General features: G+C 44.8%; 1 protein-coding gene across 3 annotated transcripts; it reads left to right on the top strand.

Moving 5' to 3' along the window:
* Positions 1 to 325: 325 nt before the first annotated feature.
* Positions 326 to 19867, top strand: NUP50 (nucleoporin 50). 3 transcript variants are annotated; one of them, XM_084749774.1, is made up of 8 exons: positions 326 to 610; positions 4076 to 4154; positions 6245 to 6328; positions 11166 to 11352; positions 12454 to 13116; positions 16151 to 16232; positions 18004 to 18122; positions 19501 to 19867. In XM_084749774.1, exons 2-8 carry the CDS (start codon positions 4086 to 4088, stop codon positions 19701 to 19703), a joined length of 1407 nt encoding a protein of 468 aa, XP_084605900.1. In that variant the 5' UTR covers positions 326 to 610; positions 4076 to 4085; the 3' UTR covers positions 19704 to 19867. The 3 variants fall into 3 exon arrangements, with proteins under 3 accessions (XP_084605900.1, XP_084605901.1, XP_084605899.1); XM_084749775.1 differs by lacking the exon at positions 326 to 610 and adding an exon at positions 714 to 997; XM_084749773.1 differs by lacking the exon at positions 326 to 610 and adding an exon at positions 1029 to 1137.
* The last annotated feature ends 1597 nt before the right edge of the window (positions 19868 to 21464 follow it).

The raw sequence follows: 21464 nt of genomic DNA, 5'->3' as shown, positions 1-21464 counted from the left end.
CCAGATTCGCGGTCTGTCTCCTCAGGCGCCCACCCCACCATCAGAGGCCTCTGCCAAAGTCACCGACTGACCACACAGATTTTCCTCCCAGCGTCCGAAAAAGCTTTTGGCGCGCCACACGGCGGCCGACACGTGACCAACGTGTTTAGCCCGCGCTGGCTCCGCAGCCACACCCTGCGCTCCCAGCGCGCACGCGCGAGACCCGACGCCCCGCCCTTCGACCGTTTCCAGGGAGGGCATGCGCATGCGCTACGTGACACCCGGCGGCCCTTAGGAAGAGGAGCCGGCGGCTGAGGCTCCGAAGCGCTTGCGCAGTAGCAGGACGCGGGTGTTTCTTGTCTCTCTTTTTTTTAATTTTCCCCCCGGGATTGGTTCTGAGGGGTATATTCGAGTTATAAAATGGCGGCTCGGAGCGCTCTCTTCACAGTTCAGTAGCGGCTTCAGGCTAAGCGGATGTCTCTTCCCCTCAGTGTTGGACTCAGGAGACACGAAGTCCTTGAAGGCGCTCAGCGCACCGGAAGCTCCTAGCGGCCGCAACCGCGACCGCCGCCTCGGCCCTGCTCGCCGCGGCACCCGGAACCCAGCGCGATCTGCCGCGGCCGCCCAGGAGGTGAGGGCCGGGCGGGCCAGGAGGGCGGGGCGGCGGCGGCCTTGGCGACGCGGCCGACTGTTTGTGAAGCCGGGGCCGGGCCTACCCTGCGAGCCGCGGCGTCCCTCCGGCCATAGGAGGGCTCGGCGGGGCGCGGGCCTCCGCCCGGGTGGAGGTAGGCGGCGGCAGCGGGGCTGCCGTGGGCCCACGCCGGCCTTCATTCCTCACATCGTCGTCGTCGTCCCCTTGGCTGGCCCTGGGGTCCACTCAACCGAGTTCCCAAGCCGTTGGTCACCCGGGTTCGACCAGAGCCAGTTTTGAGGTTTGGCCTTTCCGGGGCGTTGATCCAGCGTAGCCGAAGCAGTGTTTGCCCGTGGAAGTTCATCTCTGAGAGCGGGGGTGTACCCGGTGCGCACACTACAGGACGCGGTCGTTCGCGAACAGTGCTTCCCCCCCCCCCCCCCCCAGTAACCACATCGCTTTATATCTAGGAAACATTTCATGGTGCCGTTTTACCCACGAACGCAGACACTGGGCTTGCCTAGCAGGTACAAGACCTCGGGTCCTAAACCCAGCACTCCAAAAGAAAAAGAAAGCAGAAAAGCCTTAATAACAACACTAACAACTGGCAAATAAGTCTCCATTGTCAGGCCTTGTTCCAAGTACTTTGCAGAGATGTCTTTTCAAAAGCGGAAAATTAACTGTTTAGAATGTGGAATAAATAGGCATTTGTTTTGGGGAGGTTTTTTGTTTTGGTCTGGTTTGTTTGTTTTTTAAGGCAGGGTTTTGCTGTGTGTATCTCTTGTGCTGTCCTTGAATTTGTGTGGCTTTAGACTGGCCTGAAGCTGTCATCTTGCCCATTGCCATCACCCAGGTTGGTGAATGTGTTTTAAAAGTTTAGCCTATAGGGGGGCTGAAGAGATGACTCAGAGGTTAAGAGCACGATCTGTTTTTCCAGAGGTCCTGAGTTCAATTCCCAGTAACCACATGGTGGCTCACAATCATCTATAATGAGATTTGTGGTGGCCTCTTCTGGTGGTCAGGCACACATGCAGACAGAATATTATATACATAATAAATAAATCTTTAAAAAAAAGTTAGGCCTATAGTTGGAGTTGCTCTGTTTTCTTATCCTACAAACTTTTAAGTTTTGGAGGAACAAGAATAGTATTTTATACCATTTGTATTTTAACCAGACTTGTTTCTTTAATTTACAAAGCACTTTCTCTATTTTAGGCACTATCCTGAGCCATGCTTTTTATCTTACTTAGTTTTCATAGCACTCCCTCCACCACCACCCCCCCCATGAAGAGGCATTCACCAGACTCCCTTGCCCAGCCTTTGAATTGCCTCAAATATATAATGCTTCAAATCACTGATTCAACAACAGATCTGTCAGGCAGGATTGGGATATTTGGAGCCATCAGTTAGCAAAACTAAGCTTCATGCCTTTCGATATATCTGAAAATAAGTCTGATGTGGCAACAGCCTCATTAATTTGTTTCATTGTGGAAGTTACTCTTTAGTTTCAAGTATGAGCTAGAATTTCACTTATTTGCGTTTCCACCATCCCTTTTGTCCACATCTTAAACTGTGAGTTATAGCTGGTCCACTGCTTGCTTCTTTTGCCCTCTGGTGGTGATGTTGGGTAATGATTAGAAATTTTTCCTGATGGATCCAGAGATAAGTTAGCAGTGTTTCGGGGAGGTAAGAGAACATTCCCTGTTACTGGTATTTATTAAAAGCTCGTGCTGTATATTTTAGATTCTACAATTGAAAACCATTCATTCTGTAATTAGAGAAAAAGTCCCTGTAAGCGAAGTGTAAAAGATTGGGATGTATTGAAAGCTGGAGCCCCTGCACATCAGAGAGTTTGGAGGGCTCAGGAACTCACTCACTTGAAACCTACTCTCTAGTTGCTAACGTGCTGCTGTAGAGCAGAAAGTGGTGGGCAGGGTTGTGTCTAGTGACTGGTCTAGGACGTCTGCTATGGTGGTTTGCTGTGCTGAGAGCAAAGGAATGGAGAAAGTATCAAGAAGGAATCCCACCTGCCAGCCTGGGCAGGTGCCCCTGCTGCTTCAGGGGCTCTGGGGGCAGGGGGGGGGGAGGGGGGGAGGAGGGACAATGCTTAGAACAAAGGCCTCAGAGCTGGTATGGATTTGTTGTTGTTGTTTTACCTTTTGTGTGTATACAGTGCCTGTGGAAGCCAGAACAGGGCACTAGATCCCCTGTAGCTGGAGTTACAGGCATATGAGCAGCCTGACATAGGTGCTGGGAACAGAACTTGCTCAGGTCCTCTGCAAGAGTATGTGTTCTTAATTACTGGACTGTCTGTCTCTCCAGCCCCTGTTGTTGCTATTTCTAAAAAGCAAGCTCCCCCACCCCCGCCCAGGAAAACAGTTTCTTTGTGTAGTCCTGGTTGTCCTGGACCCCATTCTGTAGACCAGCCTAGCCTCAGACTCACAGAGGTCCTCTATCTCCCGAGTGCTGAGGTTAAAGATGTGTGTTACTATGCCTGGTTGTGGTTGTTACAGATTGATTATTTGGGTGGGTTTGTGCTTCCTGGAGTTGAGTTACAGGTACTTGTGAGCTGCTTTTGGGAGCTTGGAATCAAACAGTTTGCCTCTTCTAGAACAGTGTACTCTCTTACCTGCCAAGCCATCTCTTCAGCCTTGAGGTTGTATTTTTTTTTTTGAAGCATTTTATATTCTCAGATATATCCATATCATATCTATAACACATCCATAGCAGTTACGATTTTGAGTTAGTAAATAATGTCTTAGTTTTGCATAATATGTAATTTGGGCAATTACATGTTAATTGGGAGACATTTCTATTAATTGTAGCCTTAAGAAAACTACTCATGTTGCAAAAGTACTTCTGCTGCATTATAAAATCTTTACCCAAGAATAAACTTATGAATCATCTATATCTTAAATGTTAAAAATGGTTATGGCATGAACGTTTGCTTGACTTAATGACTTCACTGTATATACATACAATATACTACTTAAGTACTGTAGATTTTGAAAGATGAATAGATGTTCCATTTAGTGTTCCAAATGAAGTTGATTTCCTGTTGAGAATGAGTGCTAGTGTTCCTCAAGTGCCTTTGCTGGTCTCTTCAGCTAGTCCTGCATTGAATATGAGACACTGGCGCCCACAGCCCATTGTGAAGTTCTCACTGAAGCTGTTCTCACTGGCAGCAGGAGCACACTTAACACATTTTATGCTGGACTAGGATTTTTTAAATTACTTGCAATAAAAAACTTTAATTAAAAAAGTAAAATAACTTCCCTGAACTTAATATTTTCCTCAGTTTTCTACTGTTTCCATCCCTTTGAGCCAAGCCCTCTAAATAATTACTTTTTCTGGTACTTCTCTCTTTTGTTTTATTATAAAATTAATGAAGACTGCAACAAAAAATTATAGAAATTATCTTGGTACAGAAAAGCAAACATCTTATTTCTGTTTTCTTTAATCTAGGATCACAAAAATGGCCAAAAGAGTTGCCGAGAAGGAATTATCAGATAGAAACTGGGATCAAGAAGATGAAGCTGAAGAGGTACAGAGCAGTCCCTGAGTGTTTGCGTTTAAGCTCATATTGCTTCCCTCGTGAAGACACGGCAGGACTTTAAACCTGCAAAGGAAACGGGAAAGGTGGTGGGTCTTCATGAACTGTGTGTGTTTACTGTGGAAATGCGTTTTCGTTTCTGAAGATACTTTTCTACAATGCATTCCTGATGAGTCTATAGGAGCAAGATTGACACGCAGCATCCTCTTCTGGCTTCGAGTGGTTTAGTCAGGACTAGAAGGCACATTAAGAGAGCTTGTAAGCTGCAGCTCTCACCTTGGTGTGTTCTCCCCGTGCCCCTGCCTCACTCCAGGGCTTCTCATACCCCCTGTTTGCTCTTCTGTGCCCCAGGAATTGCACTGATTTAATGGAATTTACATCAGTGTAGTTTCTTTGCCAGCAAAATTAAAGTTGTCTTCTGTGAGCAAATCTTTGCATGTCAATATCTCTTGAGCAAGTTGATACTCCTAGGCTAGTTTCAAGCAACTCTGTAGCAAAGCCAACTCCAGGTTTATAGCACACAGCTAGGTGGAAAGGGAAGAAGGAATCGAGGAATACAGTGTTTTGCAGCTTTATTTGTAGGCTGGTGTCCTCTTTTGGTACTGATATGTACTCTGATGTTTAGGGAAACCAACCCACTGGTGTGTTGATGTTTTTACAGGGCTTTTAACTGACTTGGTCTTTAATTGAGTCTTTGGTTATGGATTTTATTTTATTTTTTAAACTACCTTAGTCTTAAGCACAGTCCTGGGTCAAATAAGATCTAGACTACCATATAATGGTTTGCTTTGACACCAAAGTGTCCAGGAGTGAAGGAACTCAGACAGGTAGGTTCTATTGAAACAAGTATGGAAGTTAATTAATTCGACAAGTGTAGCCACATGGTTATTTTTCTGGGTATAGTGTTCATTTAACATGAAATACTTATAGATAAGAATTGTTTAGTTTTGTTTTTGAGATGGCCTCACTTTGTAATCTAGGCTGGCCTCAGCCTCCTGGGTCCAAGGGCTATGGGCAGGAGCTGGCACACCTGGCTGCATGAGAATTTTGTACAGGAATTATTTAGTTCTAGCCCTGCAGGTGAGAGAAGAGAGGACGTGGAACCAAAGCTCTTCAGCAGTTGGTGATTATGGATAGCACATGCAGCACGCACAGGGTGACAGGGCAGTTGTGGCCTTTTGGATAGTGGGCATGGCAGGCAGGACTGCTCTTCAAAACGGTGAGCCAAGGCTGTAGCTCAGTGGTAGAAACTCATACTTAGCACATGCAGGACCCTGTTCTACAAGAGAAAAGTATGGATGCTATCTGTAGCAAGTCAATTTTTTTAAACTGGTGGTAAGAGTCAAACGCCTGATTTCAAAATGAGCTTCACTATCTTCTAAATCATGAGCCAAGGTACCTGTCAGCTTTTGGATAGTGGCTCTTACATCCTGTTGACATGGGAAGTTTTACTGTAGACTCTATTAGTGCTTTTTTCTTAGACTGTATATCTAAGATATCCAAAGAAGCCAGTTGCGAGAGGTTTTTGTTTTGTTTTGTTTGGGGTTTTGGGGGCGGGAGATATTTTTGTTTTGTTTTGTTTGGTTTGGTTTGTTTTGGTTTGGTTTTGGTTTTGGCTTTTCAAGACAGTGTTTTTGTCCTGGATCACAGAGATTGATCTGCCTCTTCCTCCCTGAGTGCTGGGATTACAGGTATGTGACACCACATCTGGCTCCAAGCCATGTGTATTTTTACACCAAGATTTTGTGGTGGTCTCTTTAGAAATTGCATGTTCCTATTTCTGGGTTGAAACTTGGAGGCTGGATTTGTAGATTCTGGAAATTTTGAGACTTGCCTCACTTGGGTTTTTTCATTTGGTTGGTTTTGGTTTTTCAATACATGGTTTCTCTGTGTAGCCCTGGCTGTTCTGGAAGTTGTTCTGTAGACCAGCCTGGTCTCAAACTCAGAGATCCACCTGCCTCTACCTTCCAAGTGTTAACAGTCCACTCTTTTAAGATCATCAATATTTGTTCTGGTGTGTGTTTAGTGTTTAGTTTCTTTTGGCCTTACCTATCTGCTGTATGATTTTTCCATTCTTGCAGGTGGGAACATTTTCAGTGGCCAGTGAAGACATCTTGAAGAATAGAGCCATAAAGAAGGCAAAGCGTAGGAACGTTGGATTTGAAGTGAGTGCTTCCTGTAGCTTTGGTGTCTTATTAACGTTTCCCAATTGCAGAGTATTTACACAACAAACGCTCTCCCTATCCATATTTTTTAGTGGGTGTATATAGATGAGGGTGATGCTTGTTTGCCTGCTGTGCACATTTGGAGGTCAGGGCGACTCCATGAGTCGATTCTCTCCAGCATTGGGTCCCTGGGAACGAACTTCAGGTCATTGGGCTTGGTGGCAAGACAGGTGTCTTTACCTTTACCTTACAGAAGAGAATTTGGTTTGCTCAGGTTATATGCACTGAGTAACTCAAAGCAGACAGATGTGTATAGCCACCAACAGTTCTTAGGAGGTTACATGTAGCCTGTATGCATTTTAAAGTACACTGACTAGTGTAAGTTCACATCCACCTCTACCTTAGAGGAATGCTTCCTGTGTAGCCTTGAGTTATCTGGAACTGTGCTGCCAGGAACAGTGGAATGGCTAATCTTCAGTAAAAGAATGGCCTTACTTTGTTATTGGCTAAATGCATGGGAAGCTGTCTGTTGCTGGTTCTTTTACTGAGAATATAGGAGCGTAGAGGAGACAACTTAAATGAATCTGTTTGGAAGTATCACTTGAAAATCCTGTGGCAGTCACTTGGACTTCTCTAGGGGACAGAACAGAAAGGAGCATAAGCAAGAGTAGGTGCAAATCTGGTAATTTGCAACATGGGGTTGGACCTGTGGGAGTAGATGAGAAAAGAGGCATGTGATGTAGGCTCATGGCAAGGACTGAGAGGCCAAGATGGACTGACAGGAAGGGATCTAGTTGTTCAGTGAGTGAAGGCCAGTGACAGAGTAGCATCTCTGACCTGTGGGCTACATATGGCCAGGATCGCACAGCCCAGCACAAAATTGTAAACTTACTTAAAACATAAGCTCTTTTGCGTGAGGGGGAGGCTAACTTATTTGTGTGGTATATGAGTGACAACACTCACGTTGTAATATCAAAAGATTAGGCAGGCCTGGATGTACATCTTGATTTAAACTAGGGTGAAAGGAAGTGGAGAAACAGGACTCCTTAACCTGGGAAAGGAAATATATACAGAACAGTTAAATTCACATTGAATTTTAGCATTGAGTTTTAGTCAGAACATGTATTTAAAAAACTAAATGTCATCCCATCCACCTAAATGAAAAAAGTTTTTTTCCAAATACTGTAGGGAAACAGAGTTAGGCAGTAGAAATAATATGGATGTGTCAAGTCAAGCATAGTGGCTCGGCCTTTAATCCCAGTGTTGGGAGGTGGAAGCAGGCAGATCTGAGTTCGAGGCCAGCTTGGTCTGCATAGGGAGACTATCTCTTAACCTCTGAGCCATTTCTTCAACCCAGGGAGACTGTATCTCAAAAACCAAACCAAACAACAATAACAAAAAAGCCAGGCATTGGTGGTGCTTGCTTTTAATCCCAGCACTCAGGGAGGCAGAGGAAGCTTGATCTCTATGAGTTTGAGACCAGCCTGGTCTACAGAGTGAGTTCCAAGATAGCCAAGGATACACAAAGAAACCTTGTCTTGAAAAACCAAAAACAAACAAAACCAACAACAATAAAAAACTAGGGGGAAAAATGGATGTGTTAAATTCACTATAAAATTTAACTAGAGATAATTTACTGTCAGCACTTTCTAAAGTAAAGTAACAATAGATAATATGTGATATTTTTAAATCCAGTACAGAATCGAAAGGCCCTGAAGAGCTCTCTGTACATTTTCACAGCTTGTTTATAAGTCAACTAGTTTGGTTTGATTTGATTTGATTTTGAGATAGAGTCTCACTGTGTAGCCCTAGCTGTCCTAAATTCACTATATGGAGCAAGTTGGCCTCAAACTCAAGAGATCTGCCTGCCTCTGCCTCCCAAGTGCTGAGATTAAAGGCGCAGAGTGCCACCATCACTTGTTGTTTAATTGTGCAACACATCCATCTTTTGGGGAATGATGCTTTTGCTATTTTTCTTTTGTTGGGGTGGGAACAGTTTCAAGACAGGGTTTCTTTGTGTAGTCCTGGCTGTCCTGGAACTTACTCTCTGTACAACAGGTTGTCCTCAAATGCAGAGATCCACCTGCCTATTTTAGATTTTTTTGTTGGTTGGTTGGTTTTTAAAGATTTAATTCGTATTTATGTACATGTGCCTATCCACAAAGGCTGTAAGAGGGCATTAGAGCTCTAGGAGCTCAAGTTACAAGCAGTTGTGAGCAACCTGATATGGGTGATGGGAATCATGCTTGGGCCTCTGGAAGAGCAGTTAATGCCCTTAACCACTTAGTCATCTCCCCAGCCCCTATTTTAGATTTTGATAGGTCAGAAAATGAGAATTAGGGGCTGAAAGGATGTTGCTCTATCAGAGTGCATGACTCTCTGAAGCTCTGGGCATGCCTACAAACCCAGGGTTCAGGAGGTAAAGGCAGAAGGCTCAGAAGTTCAGTGTCATGGATGTATTTTAAGATTTTTCATTTCAGGCCAGGCGTGGTGGCGCACGCCTTTAATCCCAGCACCTGGGAGGCAAAGGCAGGAAGATCGCTGTGAGTTCGAGGCCAGCCTGGTCTACAAAGTGAGTCTAGGACAGCCAAGGCTACATAGAGAGACCCTGTCTTGAAAAAACAAGGGTGGGGGTGTCATTCTTGCTTATTTCATTGCTGTAAATGTACTATGTACCAGTGGTCAGTAAACATTTGAAGATCTGTAGGTGTGATTAAAACCGTTTTTGAAAAATGTAACATTAAAGCTAACTGGGGTTTCTGTTGATATACTGTGAGCTAACAGAATTTACCAGAGGGTTTATTTCAGCTTACAGTTAATAGTCTGTCATTAAAGGAAGGAAGGGCTGGCAGGAATTGAAGCACAGGGCACAGAGGAATGCTGCATACTGCCATGATCCTCAACGGCTCCCTCGGCCTGCTTCTTAGACAACTAAAGACCCTGCCCAGGGGGGTGCTCCCACATGGATCAGTAATCAGTAAAATGAACCACAAACTTACTACAGGAGCATTTTCTCTATTAAGGTTGTTCTTTCCAAATGACTCTAGCTTGTGTCAAATTGACAAAAAAGCAGCCAGTCAGGATACAGAGTAGCTAGAAAATGAAGAAGGTCGATCTTAAGTAACTTGTGTGTTTGTGAGAGGTGGTAGTTATATTTCATTTATTTGGGAACTCCAGTATTGCTATAACTGGTACATTTAAAAGAAGTACACATATGTATTGTAGAATTGTCATGTTTGTGCCAGTTTTAATTCAGATTTCCAGCTCCAAAAGTGCTCTAATTGGTATGCATGTTCCCCTAAAGTTTATGTTACAAAAAAAAATTACTGAAAGAGAGTGAGTATTTGCACATATGGATGCACCTATGGGTGTGCTTGTGAAGGCCTGAAGCTGACATCAGGTGCCTTCCTTGAGCTCTGTCTACATTATTTATTCTCAACGTGGAGTCCCATGATCCAAATTTTATTCCTCCTGCTTGCAGGGTAAGCGCCTCATCCACTGAGCTGAGTCCTTAGCACCAAAAATTTTAATATAATAAAGAACTGAGGGCTGGAGAGATGGCTCAGATGTTAAGAGCACTGTCTGCTCTTCCAAAGGTCCCGAGTTCAATTCCCAGCAACCACATGGTGGCTCACAACCATCTGTAATGAGATCCAGTGCCTTCTTGTGGCAGGCAGGTGCACATGCAGGCAGAGTACTGTATAATAATAAATAAATCTTAAAAAGAGAAAAAGAACTGGGAAAAATACAAACATTAAAAGTTAACGTGGCTGGATTTTCCTGCCTAGCTGTTTAGATAGGAACAGATTCCAGTGAAAGCAGTAGAGCACTGTTGGCCTAGCCGCTCCCTCTTCCATCTTCCAAAGATGAAAAGTTAAGCTGTGTGTGTGTGCACGCGCACGTGTTCCTGTGCTGCATGGAAGCCAGAGAATAGCAGCTGGTATCCTGTTCTAATCACTGTCCACCTTATTCCTTCAGACAGGCTCTCTTTGAACCTGGGCTTTCTAACTCAGGTCCTTGTGCTTGCACAGCGAGCACTCCTCCCCACTGAGCATCTCCCCAGCCTCAGAAAAGTTAACATGACCAGTCAGTGGAGAATCTAGAATCTTATAAGGAATGTGAGTGTTCACTGCTGACTGGACAGGCTAGCCATGGGAAGGGCTTGCTAAAGACAGGAATAAGGAAGCAGCAAGGAAAAGAAACACATATTGCACTGGATTGTTTAGCTGATAGAAAGGCTAGAATCTGCAGTGTGGGCTACTTGAATATCTCTAGGCTGAGAACAGCTTAGAAACCCCAAAGTTTTTAAAAGTTAGGTAAACAAGTTTGGGTTTTTTTTTGGGGGATTGGGTGGGTTATTTTGAGGTTTCTCTGTCTGGCCTGGAACTCACTTTGTAAACTAGTCTGGCCCAGAACTTAGGGATTTGCCTGCCTCCCAAGTGCTGGGATTAAAGGCTTGTTGCCACCATAGCTGGCTAAATATTTTTAATTTAAATTTGCTTCTGAAGCTTCCTTAGGCAAATGTTCTCTGAAAAGGTCCATGAAGTTTAGTTGTATTGGACGTATTTTTCAGATAATTGTGAAACTCAGTGGCAGGTGCCTGAATTTGCTGTTTGTATTGGGACCATTTTTCCTAGCTGTTGGAGGAGGGCAGTTGTGACACAGCTATCCTTAGAGGCACCAACTTTCCCTCTCTCCTGTCTGGGTTGTGCTAGTAGCTCCTCTTATGTAAGTGCCAGCCATGCCTGAGTGTTGCTGGTTCTGAGATGCTGTTCTTACTTGCTTATTTGAGGACAGGTGGTCTGCTTGCCTAAAATGTGCCTTCTTTGTGTTTCAGTCTGATAGTGGAGGAGCCTTCAAAGGTTTTAAAGGTTTGGTTGTGCCTTCTGGAGGAGGAGGGTTCTCTGGATTTGGTGGTGGCTCTGGAGGGAAGCCTCTGGAAGGACTAACAAATGGAAACAGCACAGCCAGTGCCATGCCCTTCTCCAGTGCAAAGTCAGCAGTGGAGCCCAAGGCAGCCTTTGGTGAGTAGCCATCCCTCTCTGGCCCCTCTAAAATAGATACTGAAGGAGAACTTTGCTACCAGATGGTTTTTTGTTTTATTTGTTTCTCTTTGACATGGTCTTGCTGTGTAGCCCAGGCTGACCTTGAACTTTTAGTCCTCCTCTTCCAGCTTTCTCAGTACTGAGATGACAAGTGTGTGCTACCCGACCTTGCTGATGAGATGTTTCTAGTGCTGCTTCCTCAGATGTAGCAGTGAAATGATGGGACTTGGTCAGCAGAGCACTTGTGTACCTGCACACAGCAGTTATGCCCTCAGTTGCCAGCTGTGCTGCTTTTTCAGTGTCAAGTTTCTAACCTCCAGGCCCCAGCATTGACTTAAAAGTTTGCCTTCCTGGTTCATGCACATCAAGGGCTTTCTGTGCACCTCCCCACCACAATGGCCGTTGGAAACTGGGGTGATACTGTCTTAGATGACAGTTTTCCCAGTCTAAGTTTGAACAGGAAATATCGAATGCCTAATCCTGTTCTGGGTAATTTAGTCAGGAAATTTTGGGATTCACATAGAGAACAGGCTCATAGGCTGAAATCTAGAAATGGTCCTGGTTGGCTGGGTCATATTTTACTAATCATTCTCAAAGTGTATGTTGTAAGGTGTTTGTTGATCTAAGATAGGTCTCATGTAGCGTAGCTACAGGAGCTCAGGCTGGTCTCTGGCTGTGTATCGGAGGAGGAGGACTTTGGACTCCCGATCCTCCTGCTTCTAGCCTCACAGTCAGATTGCAGTCATGCACCACTCACTGGCCTGTTTAGTCCTTACTTAGCAGAGTGTACTAAGTGCGTTTGCTAGATAACCACTTGCTTGGCATTAGTTCATGAACACAAGCTTGGTGAACAATAACAGGAAAAACAGAGCATGCTGGAAGTGGTAGCAAAGCCTAGTTGTAGCTGAGTCTGGTGGCACACACCTGTTTTCCCAGCTCAGGAAACAGAATGGTGAGTTCCAGCTTGGCTGGGACGACATGGCCAGACCTGTTGAAACACAGTAAAAAGACAAATAAATCAACCACTAGGTGGTTTGATTAAACCAACTTTTAATGTGTTTGAACATTAACTTCTTACAGGTTCTTTTGCTGTGAATGGCCCTACTACCTTGGTGGATAAAAAGATTTCTAGTCCCAAATGTAATAGCAGTAGTCAGCCGCCCTCTTCTGGCCTTGCTTCCAGTCAGCTCTGCACTGGGAACGCCTATCACAAGCAATTGGCTGGCTTGAACTGCTCTGTCCGGGACTGGATAGTGAAGCATGTGAATACAAACCCACTTTGTGACCTGACGCCCATTTTTAAAGACTATGAGAGATATTTGGCAACAATCGAGAAACAGCTTGAGAACGGAGGCGGCGGCAGTTCTGAGAGCCAGACTGACAAGCCGATGATTGGAATGCAGCCTCCTTCCCTTTTTGGTTCAACGAAACTACAAGAGTCACCGTTTTCGTTTCATGGCAACAAAGCAGAGGACACATCTGAAAAGATGGAGTTTACAGCAGAAAAGAAACCGGATGCAGCACAAGGAGCAGCAGCAAGTGCCTCGTTTAATTTCGGCAAGAAAATTGAGAGCTCAGTTTTAGGCTCATTAAGCTCTGGCTCCCTAACTGGGTTTTCATTCTCCACTGGAAACTCTAGTTTATTTGGTAAAGATGCTGCCCAGAGTAAAGCAGCCTCTTCACCATTTTCTGTTAAAACATCAGAGAGTCCTGCGGGAGGCAGCAGCAGCAGCGAATGCAAAGGTAAACACAGAGCGGCTGGTTCACATCTGCACAGGTTTAATGAGAACAGCCCAAGTGCTCCGTTGCCTGTGTGTGTCTGAGTTGCTTAGTCCTTATCCTTAAAATAGAGTGGGACCCGTTTTATAGGGCATCAAAAAGCTCACAATTGCTGAGTGGAGTCGAGGTATAGTTCTGTAGGAGAGAAATGGCATGGCATACACCAGCAACACAGCCTCTCTTTGCATGAGATGAATCTCCAGGTACACGGTGAAGGCGTGTTAAAGACAGGCTGGAGTAGAGGCTGAAGTTTAGCACAGTAACTAAAAAGCAGGGGTCACGTGTTGCATGTAGAAGAAGCAAAAGAAAAACTTTGAAAAAACTGAATTTTACTGAAAAAGCTCAACATGAATGTCCATTGAATTTGATTGTATTTAGGAATTGTGCTGTAAATGGAATGCTTTAGCACTAATGTTGGGTCCAGACCTGGTACAAAGAGGGTACTCATCCCCTCCTTTTATAGTCAATGTGTCAGGTCTTAGCTAGTGGACACACTTGCAGGGTTTCTTCTGAGGTATTGGTACCCACAGTACTCATGTGCTCTGTATAACACTTCAGGATTTTTCTATCCAGTAAAATTTTCTAGAAAGATGGTTGTACTTAGTACATGCACTGTTGAATATGATGGCCCCTAGGGCATGCCTCTGCAATTGCATACTTTTGTTGTAGCTAGTAATAGTGAGAAATTAGATTTCTACTTTGGGGGACAGGGCATGTTTTTATTTTTGTCTGTGTAACTATATGGCTGTCCTGGAGCTTGCTATGTAGACCAGGCTGCCCTTGAACTCAGAGATCTTCCAGCTTCTGCCTTCCAAGTGCTGGGATTAAAGGCATGTGCCGCCACAGCCAGCAAGTTTCTAATTTTTTATATTTAAAGTTAAGTGTTCCTGTGTATAAATTACTACCATCCACTAGAAAGTGTCTAAAGAAAAAAGCAAAAACCAAAAAACTTGAGTTTTCTGAGGCCATAGCAAAGTTAAAACTAGGGAAACAATTGCATGAAGCTTAGAACCCTGTGAACATCAAAGAGAGCAATTGGCACTGAAGAGGCTACGAAGGAGGGCATATCCAAGAACTGAACAGCTGGTGGGCTGATGTCCAAAAGATAAAAACCGGAGCCTGTTAAGAGCTCTCCTAGAGCTGGAGAGATGGCTCAGAGGTTAAGAGCACTGGCTGCTCTTCCAAAGGTCCTGAGTTCAATTCCCAGCAACCACATGATGGCTCACAACCATCTATAATGAAATCTGGTGCTATCTTCTGGCCTGTAGGTGTTAAATGGAGGCAGAACACTGTATAAATAATAAATAAAGCTTTAAAACTAAAAAAAAAAAAAAGATCTCTCTTAGTTCTTCCAGGGAACCCAAGTTTGGCTTTCAGCTCCAGGGGTTGCAACTCCCTCTTCTGACCTCTACAGGTCCCTGCACACACATAGTGCCCATGCATTCACACATATATGTAAATAATAAAACAAAGATAAGTCTTTTTTTTTTTTAAACCCAAAATATTAGGACCGCAGTACAAGAAAGCAAATAGTAAAAGTGGTGAGGAGGACATGATAGGATAAGGCCATGGTAACAGAGAACAAAGCTGCAGTCCTCCCCTCACATACGGGCGCAGCCTTCCTCCTGGAAGGCTGGGTGTAAGGATGCATGTTAATGTGCTATTCTCCAGCAGTGCAGATGTGTGACTGTTTGCCAATGCGCCACTGTGCTCTTCTACCTGGGCCAGGCTCCATGGTTCCTCTGTCTAAACTCCTCTTCGGCAGAGGCGCAGACCTTCAGGGTCTGTGATCCAATACGGCACCTGTTTAATTTCTCCTCTGCCTCTAAATGAGAGTGTCTCCTAAACTATAGGCAGCTGTATCATGCTCTAGTACTGCAGCCTGCGCCATCAGATCCTGTTGCCATCTTGTGATTACCACATCTTAATCAGAACGACTTGGAACTTGCTGAAACACAAGTGTCTGGCCTTCCTGGAGCTCCTCCAGTCCCGGGAGCCTGAGTTAAGTAATCTTTTTAGGAGATCCTAGGGCCTCAGGCTGGACCTTAGTTCAGTCTTGATCCAAGTGCCTGCTGGCAGGTTTACATATCTTCCTTTCTCTTAGGGTCCTTCCTGTGGCTGAGGCTCTGCTGAAAGAATGTGCCTTTCTTGCCCCTCCCAGTGAACCAGGTCCTGTAGTACCAGCACAGAACCCTTGAGCCCTTAGACAGTTCATTTCTATGACATGCATGACCTTTAAAAAAATAATTTTTGCCCTTTTGGCCATTGTTAATACTAGTTATCCCTGGATACAAAAATATTGGCAGTGATGGTGTTAGGTGCCCTTTTCCACCTGAATATGTATAATTTTGTGCTTATGGTTTTTTTGGTTGTTGTTGTTTGTTTGTTTTTGTTTGGCTTGGTTTTGGTGAATTTTATTAACAAAGATGGCTTTCCTTCTAGGGCTTCCTACAAGTTGTAAGTTATTTTAAAATAGAGAAAGGGGGCGCTGAGAGATGGCTCAGTGGTTCAGAGCATTGTTTGCTCTTCCAAAGGTCTTGAGTTCAATTTCCAGCAACCACATGGTGGCTTACAGCCATCTATAATGTAATCTGATGCCCTCTTCTGGCATGCAGGTGTATATGCAGATAGAGCATTCATTCAAATAAAGTAAATAAATCTTTAAAATAGACAAAAGTGTTGCCATTAAATGTTAATAAGTCTAGCAAGATGGCTTAGCATGTAAAGATGCTTGCCTCTAGGCCTGACAACCTGAGTTTGATGTCAGGAGCCTACATGGTATAAGGAAAGAACCCAAAATCCCACAAGTTGTCCTCTGACATCCACACAGTGTACACACACTAAGTAAATTTAAGATGTCACGAAATAAAACCCAGCTGTCATCTCTTCCCCTGTACCAGTAACGCATTTGCAGTTGTGTTTACATGGAATATTCCAGGTTAATGTTCAGGATGGTGGGGACTAAGCATCTACTGACTCTGAGTTGTTTCTGTGTCAGGTGGTGATGAAGAAGAGAACGATGAGCCACCCAAGGTGGTGGTGACTGAAGTGAAGGAGGAGGATGCTTTCTACTCCAAAAAGTAAGTGGGGCTATTGGAGGTCCTGCAGGCCTCGATCCTGCCAAGCAGACTTTGAGCTGCAACGGGGAAGAGTAGTTGGCCTGCTTGGTTGGTTGGTTTTTGGTTTTTCGAGACAGGGTTTCTTTGTGTAGCCCTGTCTGTCCTGGAACTCTGTAGAACAGGCTGGCCTCAAACTCAGAGATCCACCTGCCTCTGCCTCCCGAGTGCTGGGATCAAAGGCGTGTGCCACAACTGCCTTGCTTGACCTGTGTATTTTTTTAAAATAAACCAATTCTAAAGATGTACTAAGCACATCTTAGCTCCCCTGTGACTTGAGCTGCTTATCATTCTGTGAAGTGCTTTAGAAGCAGACTTCCTTACCATCTCTCTCTACCTGTTTTCTTGCCTTCTCCCACAGAAAGTGACCTAGTTATTCATTTTAGCCTTGGCTTTGCTTCTGCTGTAAGCATGGAGGCATCTGTGGTCCCTAGGATGGGATGGGCCTTTCTGGTTTGCCCATAGCCCAAAAGGAAGGCATGGGATCCTGACTTTCCCTGTTAGGATATACAAGCCTGTCTCTCCTCAGATCAAGAGCTGCCTCTTGTGGAGAGGGCTGGTATGGAAATTTAAATTAATGTTAGGAATTAGGTGATATTATTTTGTACTAAGATATATACTGGGAAGCATTTGTCTTGTTTGAGAAGCTTCCAGTCGTGTTTTTATAAGAACAAGACACAAGACATTAGAGTGTTTTCCTCTGCATAGGCCATGGTGTTCTTGTTTTATTTCAAGAGCTTTTTAGACAGAAACAACTTTATTTTAATGATACAAGTGACACATAGGAGTGACCCTGACTTTCCAGTTGTTTTGTTTGTTGTTGGACAGGGGCTCCTTCACCAGAGTAAGTCAAATGAGCAAACAGTAATTCTGTCCTTTTTGTTGTTTGTTTTTGTTTTGAGTTGGGGGTCTAATTGTGTAGCCCTGGCTGATGTAACTCTGTATAGACCTGGCTGGCCTTGAACTCACAAGCCCACCTGCCTCCACCTCGGGAGTGTCAGCAGGATCTTCTTAATAGCCTAAGGGTCTGTGTATAACATACAGGCTTAGAAAATAGTGCACTACTTTGTCCATAGTCACACCCTATTTCAGATTTATTTCTGTGTCTTAGATCAGAATTTGAAGACTTGAGAGAAATTGAGAAAATAAAAAGTGAGGGAGGAAGCAAGGTGGGAGAGATGCAGGCAGACTGCCACGTTTGTGCCCATCCTTAGAAGGCCAGTGTGTCATGCCACTCAGGACAGGACACATGAGGGAGGGCAGTGGGAAGTGGGTCAGCTGAGATGTTGACTGACCGAGGAAAGATGGATTTGTAAGGGACTGTGATTGTCACTTACTGGCAAAGTGTTTGCCTGGCATACTCAAGATCTGCATTCCATGCCTAGCACAAGGTTGGGAGTGGGGAGGTAAATTCTAGATTATCTGACTTTGGTTTTTTGAGACAGGGTTTTTCTGTTACACAGAGCCCTGGCTGTCCTAGACTCTCTTTATAGACCAGGTTAGCCTTGAATTCACAGAGATCCACCTGCCTCTGGCTTCCAAGTGCTGGGATTAAAGACATGCGCTGCTTCCACCACCCAGCTCTAACTCTGATTTTTTACCCAGATGCCATCAATCCTGGTAAAGAAGGGTTTATCCTCCTTACCCACTGTACTTGTCTCACACAGGGGTAAACAGTAGTTGTCAGCAAACTGACTTGTTGAATGCCTAATCATGTCTGTTGTTTTCCCCACAGGTGTAAACTATTTTACAAGAAAGACAATGAATTTAAAGAGAAGGGTGTGGGGACCTTACATTTAAAACCCACAGCAAACCAGAAGACACAGCTCTTGGTGCGGGCAGACACCAACCTAGGTGGGTACCCTGTAGAGAGCTGTATCTTGACACTGCAATTCTTTGAATTTTAAAGCTCAATAATAATATAGGTCTGTTTGTTTTATGAAAAAGAGATCATGAGGCCAAATTCATCTTCTGGTTACCAATAATGGATTCAGTTTTGAGTATCAGGAACATGATGCTGGTGTGTTGTTAAAAGTTCTAGTGGAAGCCAGGCGGTGGCGCACGCCTTTAATCCCAGCACTCGGGAGGCAGAGGCAGGCGGATCACTGTGAGTTCAAAGCCATTCTGGTCTACAAAGCGAGTCCAGGACAGCCAAAGCTACACAGAGAAACCCTGTCTCGAAAAACCAAAAGAACCAACAACAACAAAAAAAGAAGCTTTAGTGGCGAAGTACCGAAAAACGTTTTTGTTCCTTATATTGGAGTGTGGCAGAGGAGTGGTGTGCGCATGGGGTGGTTTGTGAGCACAAATGAGAAGTGTACAGGTTTCAGTTTAAGGGGATCTTTATAGGGGGGAGGCCCAAGGATGTCAGCTCTCACTCCTCAGCTGCTCTCTACTTGTGGAGCAGGGTCTTTAAACCTGAAGCCATTGATAGCTTGGCTGGCTGGCCAGTGAGTCTCACGGGTCCCTCTGTTTATGCCACAGCCTTCATTCCTACCCTTCCCCTCTTCTCCAGGCTGGGATCACAGGAATGTGCTGCTCTCCGCAGCTTTTACATGGGTTCTGAGGGTTTGAATTCAGGTCCTTGTGCTTGCATGCTTTGCAATAAGGCCATCTTCTCAGCTCTCAGGAATGTGTTTTTATAGAGCAAGAATACCACATTGTTGTCCCCTCCACCCCATTCCAGCTGACCTTGCAGCAGTCCATTAAAAGAATTGCCCTGACAGCAGTGGGCCTGTGGTGTGTGGTCAATACTGTGAAACTCTATGCCAGCCATCACAGAAATACTCCTGAGGGTCTCCTTCCTGTGAATTGGCTGGCCAGCTATGACAGTATCGCCCTAATGTCACTCGTGCCTAGTGAGCAGTGCTGGTGAGAAGCACTGTTTCTTTGCTGACCCCTCATCCTTAAGCCCCTGAAATGGTGAGGATCTGAGTCCAAGCAGAGTTGTAAGCGGGTGAAGCTCTGGACAAGGCTCCTGCCTCAGATTTCAGCCTGTGTGCAGAAGAGGAGGCAGGAAGCACTGTTGGTGCCTGTCAGCCCCCCAGCTCCCGTACAGCCTGTCACATTCCCACATACAAGAAGTGAAAGCCTGTACGGCTAGAGCAGATCAAGAAGCTGTCTCGGGGCTGACCCTTAGCCTCTTAGAGAACCCTACAGTTTTTGTGTGGTTTTTTTCTATATTTACTTTTATGTGTTTTTTTGATAATTCATCTTCTTTGTTTACTCAAAGGCAACATACTGCTGAATGTTCTGATTCCACCCAATATGCCGTGCACCCGAACAGGGAAGAACAACGTCCTGATTGTCTGTGTCCCCAACCCCCCGCTTGATGAGAAGCAGCCCACGGTCCCAGTCACCATGCTGATTCGGGTGAAGACCAGCGAGGATGCCGATGAATTGCACAAGATTTTACTGCAGAAAAAAGACGCCTGAGGCACTGAGGCTGACCAAGGAATGTTGCCACATTGCTGCTTTCCCTCTGCCCCCTAAACTTAGTCACATTCTTTCCTCTTCTTACTGTGACATTCTGAGACTTCTAGGTAACTTGAAACACTTGTGAGGAAGATTAAGGCCAATAAATCTTTCGGTGTGTCGAAGCTCTTCTCCCTTCCTGAAAACTAAGCAAAATACATTGGAGTGAAAAGTTTGAGAAGATTTTTAAATGTTGATTCATTGAGTAAAGTAACCTAAGTGATTCTTAATGGACTACAATCAGGGTACCAGTTAGCTCCCCAAAGGCTCCCTCAGGCAGCTGTGGGCTTCGCTCTCCTGCTTGCCCAGGGGGACCCCATGCAGTGTCTTGCATTGCTCCAGAAGCTTCTCTGACCCATGACTAGCACTCCTGCCAAACACCATGCCGCCACACTGTGACTGAGCTGAACTGTGGGTACTGGGTGTCTCTGTCATCATCCTGTTCTTAGCAGGTGTTGGCCTTTGACCTGGGGTTGCTTAACTGACCCAGGAACTGCCTTTTCATGAGAAAGGACATGAGTGGCTTGTGGGGGAGCTGGTGGTTTATAGACTGGATTTTGTAGTGTTTATTCATGAGGTGCTCTTACTTGTTTACCTCCCTCAGTTAACATGGAAGGGGGCTGTCAGGAATAGTGGATTTTAAAAGCACAAATTTGGTAATGTTTTTATATCATTTCTATACCATAAATAAGCCTTTATTCTAAAAGAAAAAAAAGTAAAACCATGGTGAAAAGTAAAAAAAAAAAGGCATGTGTGCTCATGGCCTTTTGTTCCCTAGTGGGCACAGCCTGCAGTCCTCACAGGAGCCGTGTACTCATGGGAACAAAAGTATGGGAGTGGAAAACCGCTGGTTTGGCCTGTAGCTTCATATAGCAGCATGTTATTTGGCATCAGAAAAATCCACTTTTTTTTTTTTTTTTTTTAAGGATGATGTGGTATTGAGTATGTCCATTTGGAAGACAGCCATGGTTCTGCACGGGCCATTCATGTCACTTCAGAGCGGTGAGGTTACTGACCCTAGCATTCTCTGAAGACCAGATCCATCAGTTAGATGCAAGATGACTAGCTGGTCATGGTTCATACCTGTAATCCCAGTGCTGGAAAAGCCTGAGGCAGGAAGATCATGTGAGTTCACAACAGCCTGAGGTACATAGTAACAACCCCCCCGCCCCCCCCAAAAAATTGAATGTCTAAATTTCCACCCCCATTCCTCATAACAACCATTCAAGACTAGGACCATATCTTGTCTGAAGACTCAGGGTCAGTGCCCTGGAGAGCACACACACGTGCTCAGATAATAACACGTGTTCTGATTTGAGCAAACGATCACAAAAACTGGGTGGCACAGTTGCTTGCTTAAAACTAATGCCAGTAGTAGAGCTGAAACCTGGCTAACTTACTGTCACATGAGGTCTCACCCTTACTATGCAGCCCAGCTCGGCTACCCTTGAACTCCAGTCCACCTGCCTCTGCTTCCTCAGCCCTGCACTGGTTTATTGGTCTTGAGAGTTTATCAGTTCATGTTAATGGTGTGTCCGCAGATGTGTGCTTGTGTTTCATGGGCTATGGACCTGAGGAGGTGCTGTGCATTTATTTGCCTTTTAGCATCGAGAATTGGTTTCTAGCAAGTAAGTTGCTGCTTCTGCTATCACTGGCCCTGCCCCGTTCACATTGGGTTTGCCCAACTTTCCAAAGATAAAATGTGGGAACGCCTTTCAGAAC

Source organism: Acomys minous (assembly GCF_964271855.1).
Source record: "Acomys minous genome assembly, chromosome: 12".
Taxonomy (NCBI): domain Eukaryota; kingdom Metazoa; phylum Chordata; class Mammalia; order Rodentia; family Muridae; genus Acomys; species Acomys minous.
This window is presented reverse-complemented; position numbering and strand designations above follow the sequence as displayed.

Bases quoted from the DNA above. Each gene is read 5' to 3' on its own strand.
- NUP50 (XM_084749773.1), top strand. From the start codon at position 1,091: ATGGTGCCGTTTTACCCACGAACGCAGACACTGGGCTTGCCTAGCAG. The intron at 6,329-11,165 runs GTGAGTGCTTCC...TTTGTGTTTCAG, and splicing joins GTAGGAACGTTGGATTTGAA to TCTGATAGTGGAGGAGCCTT. The intron at 13,117-16,150 runs GTAAACACAGAG...TTTCTGTGTCAG, and splicing joins CAGCAGCAGCGAATGCAAAG to GTGGTGATGAAGAAGAGAAC.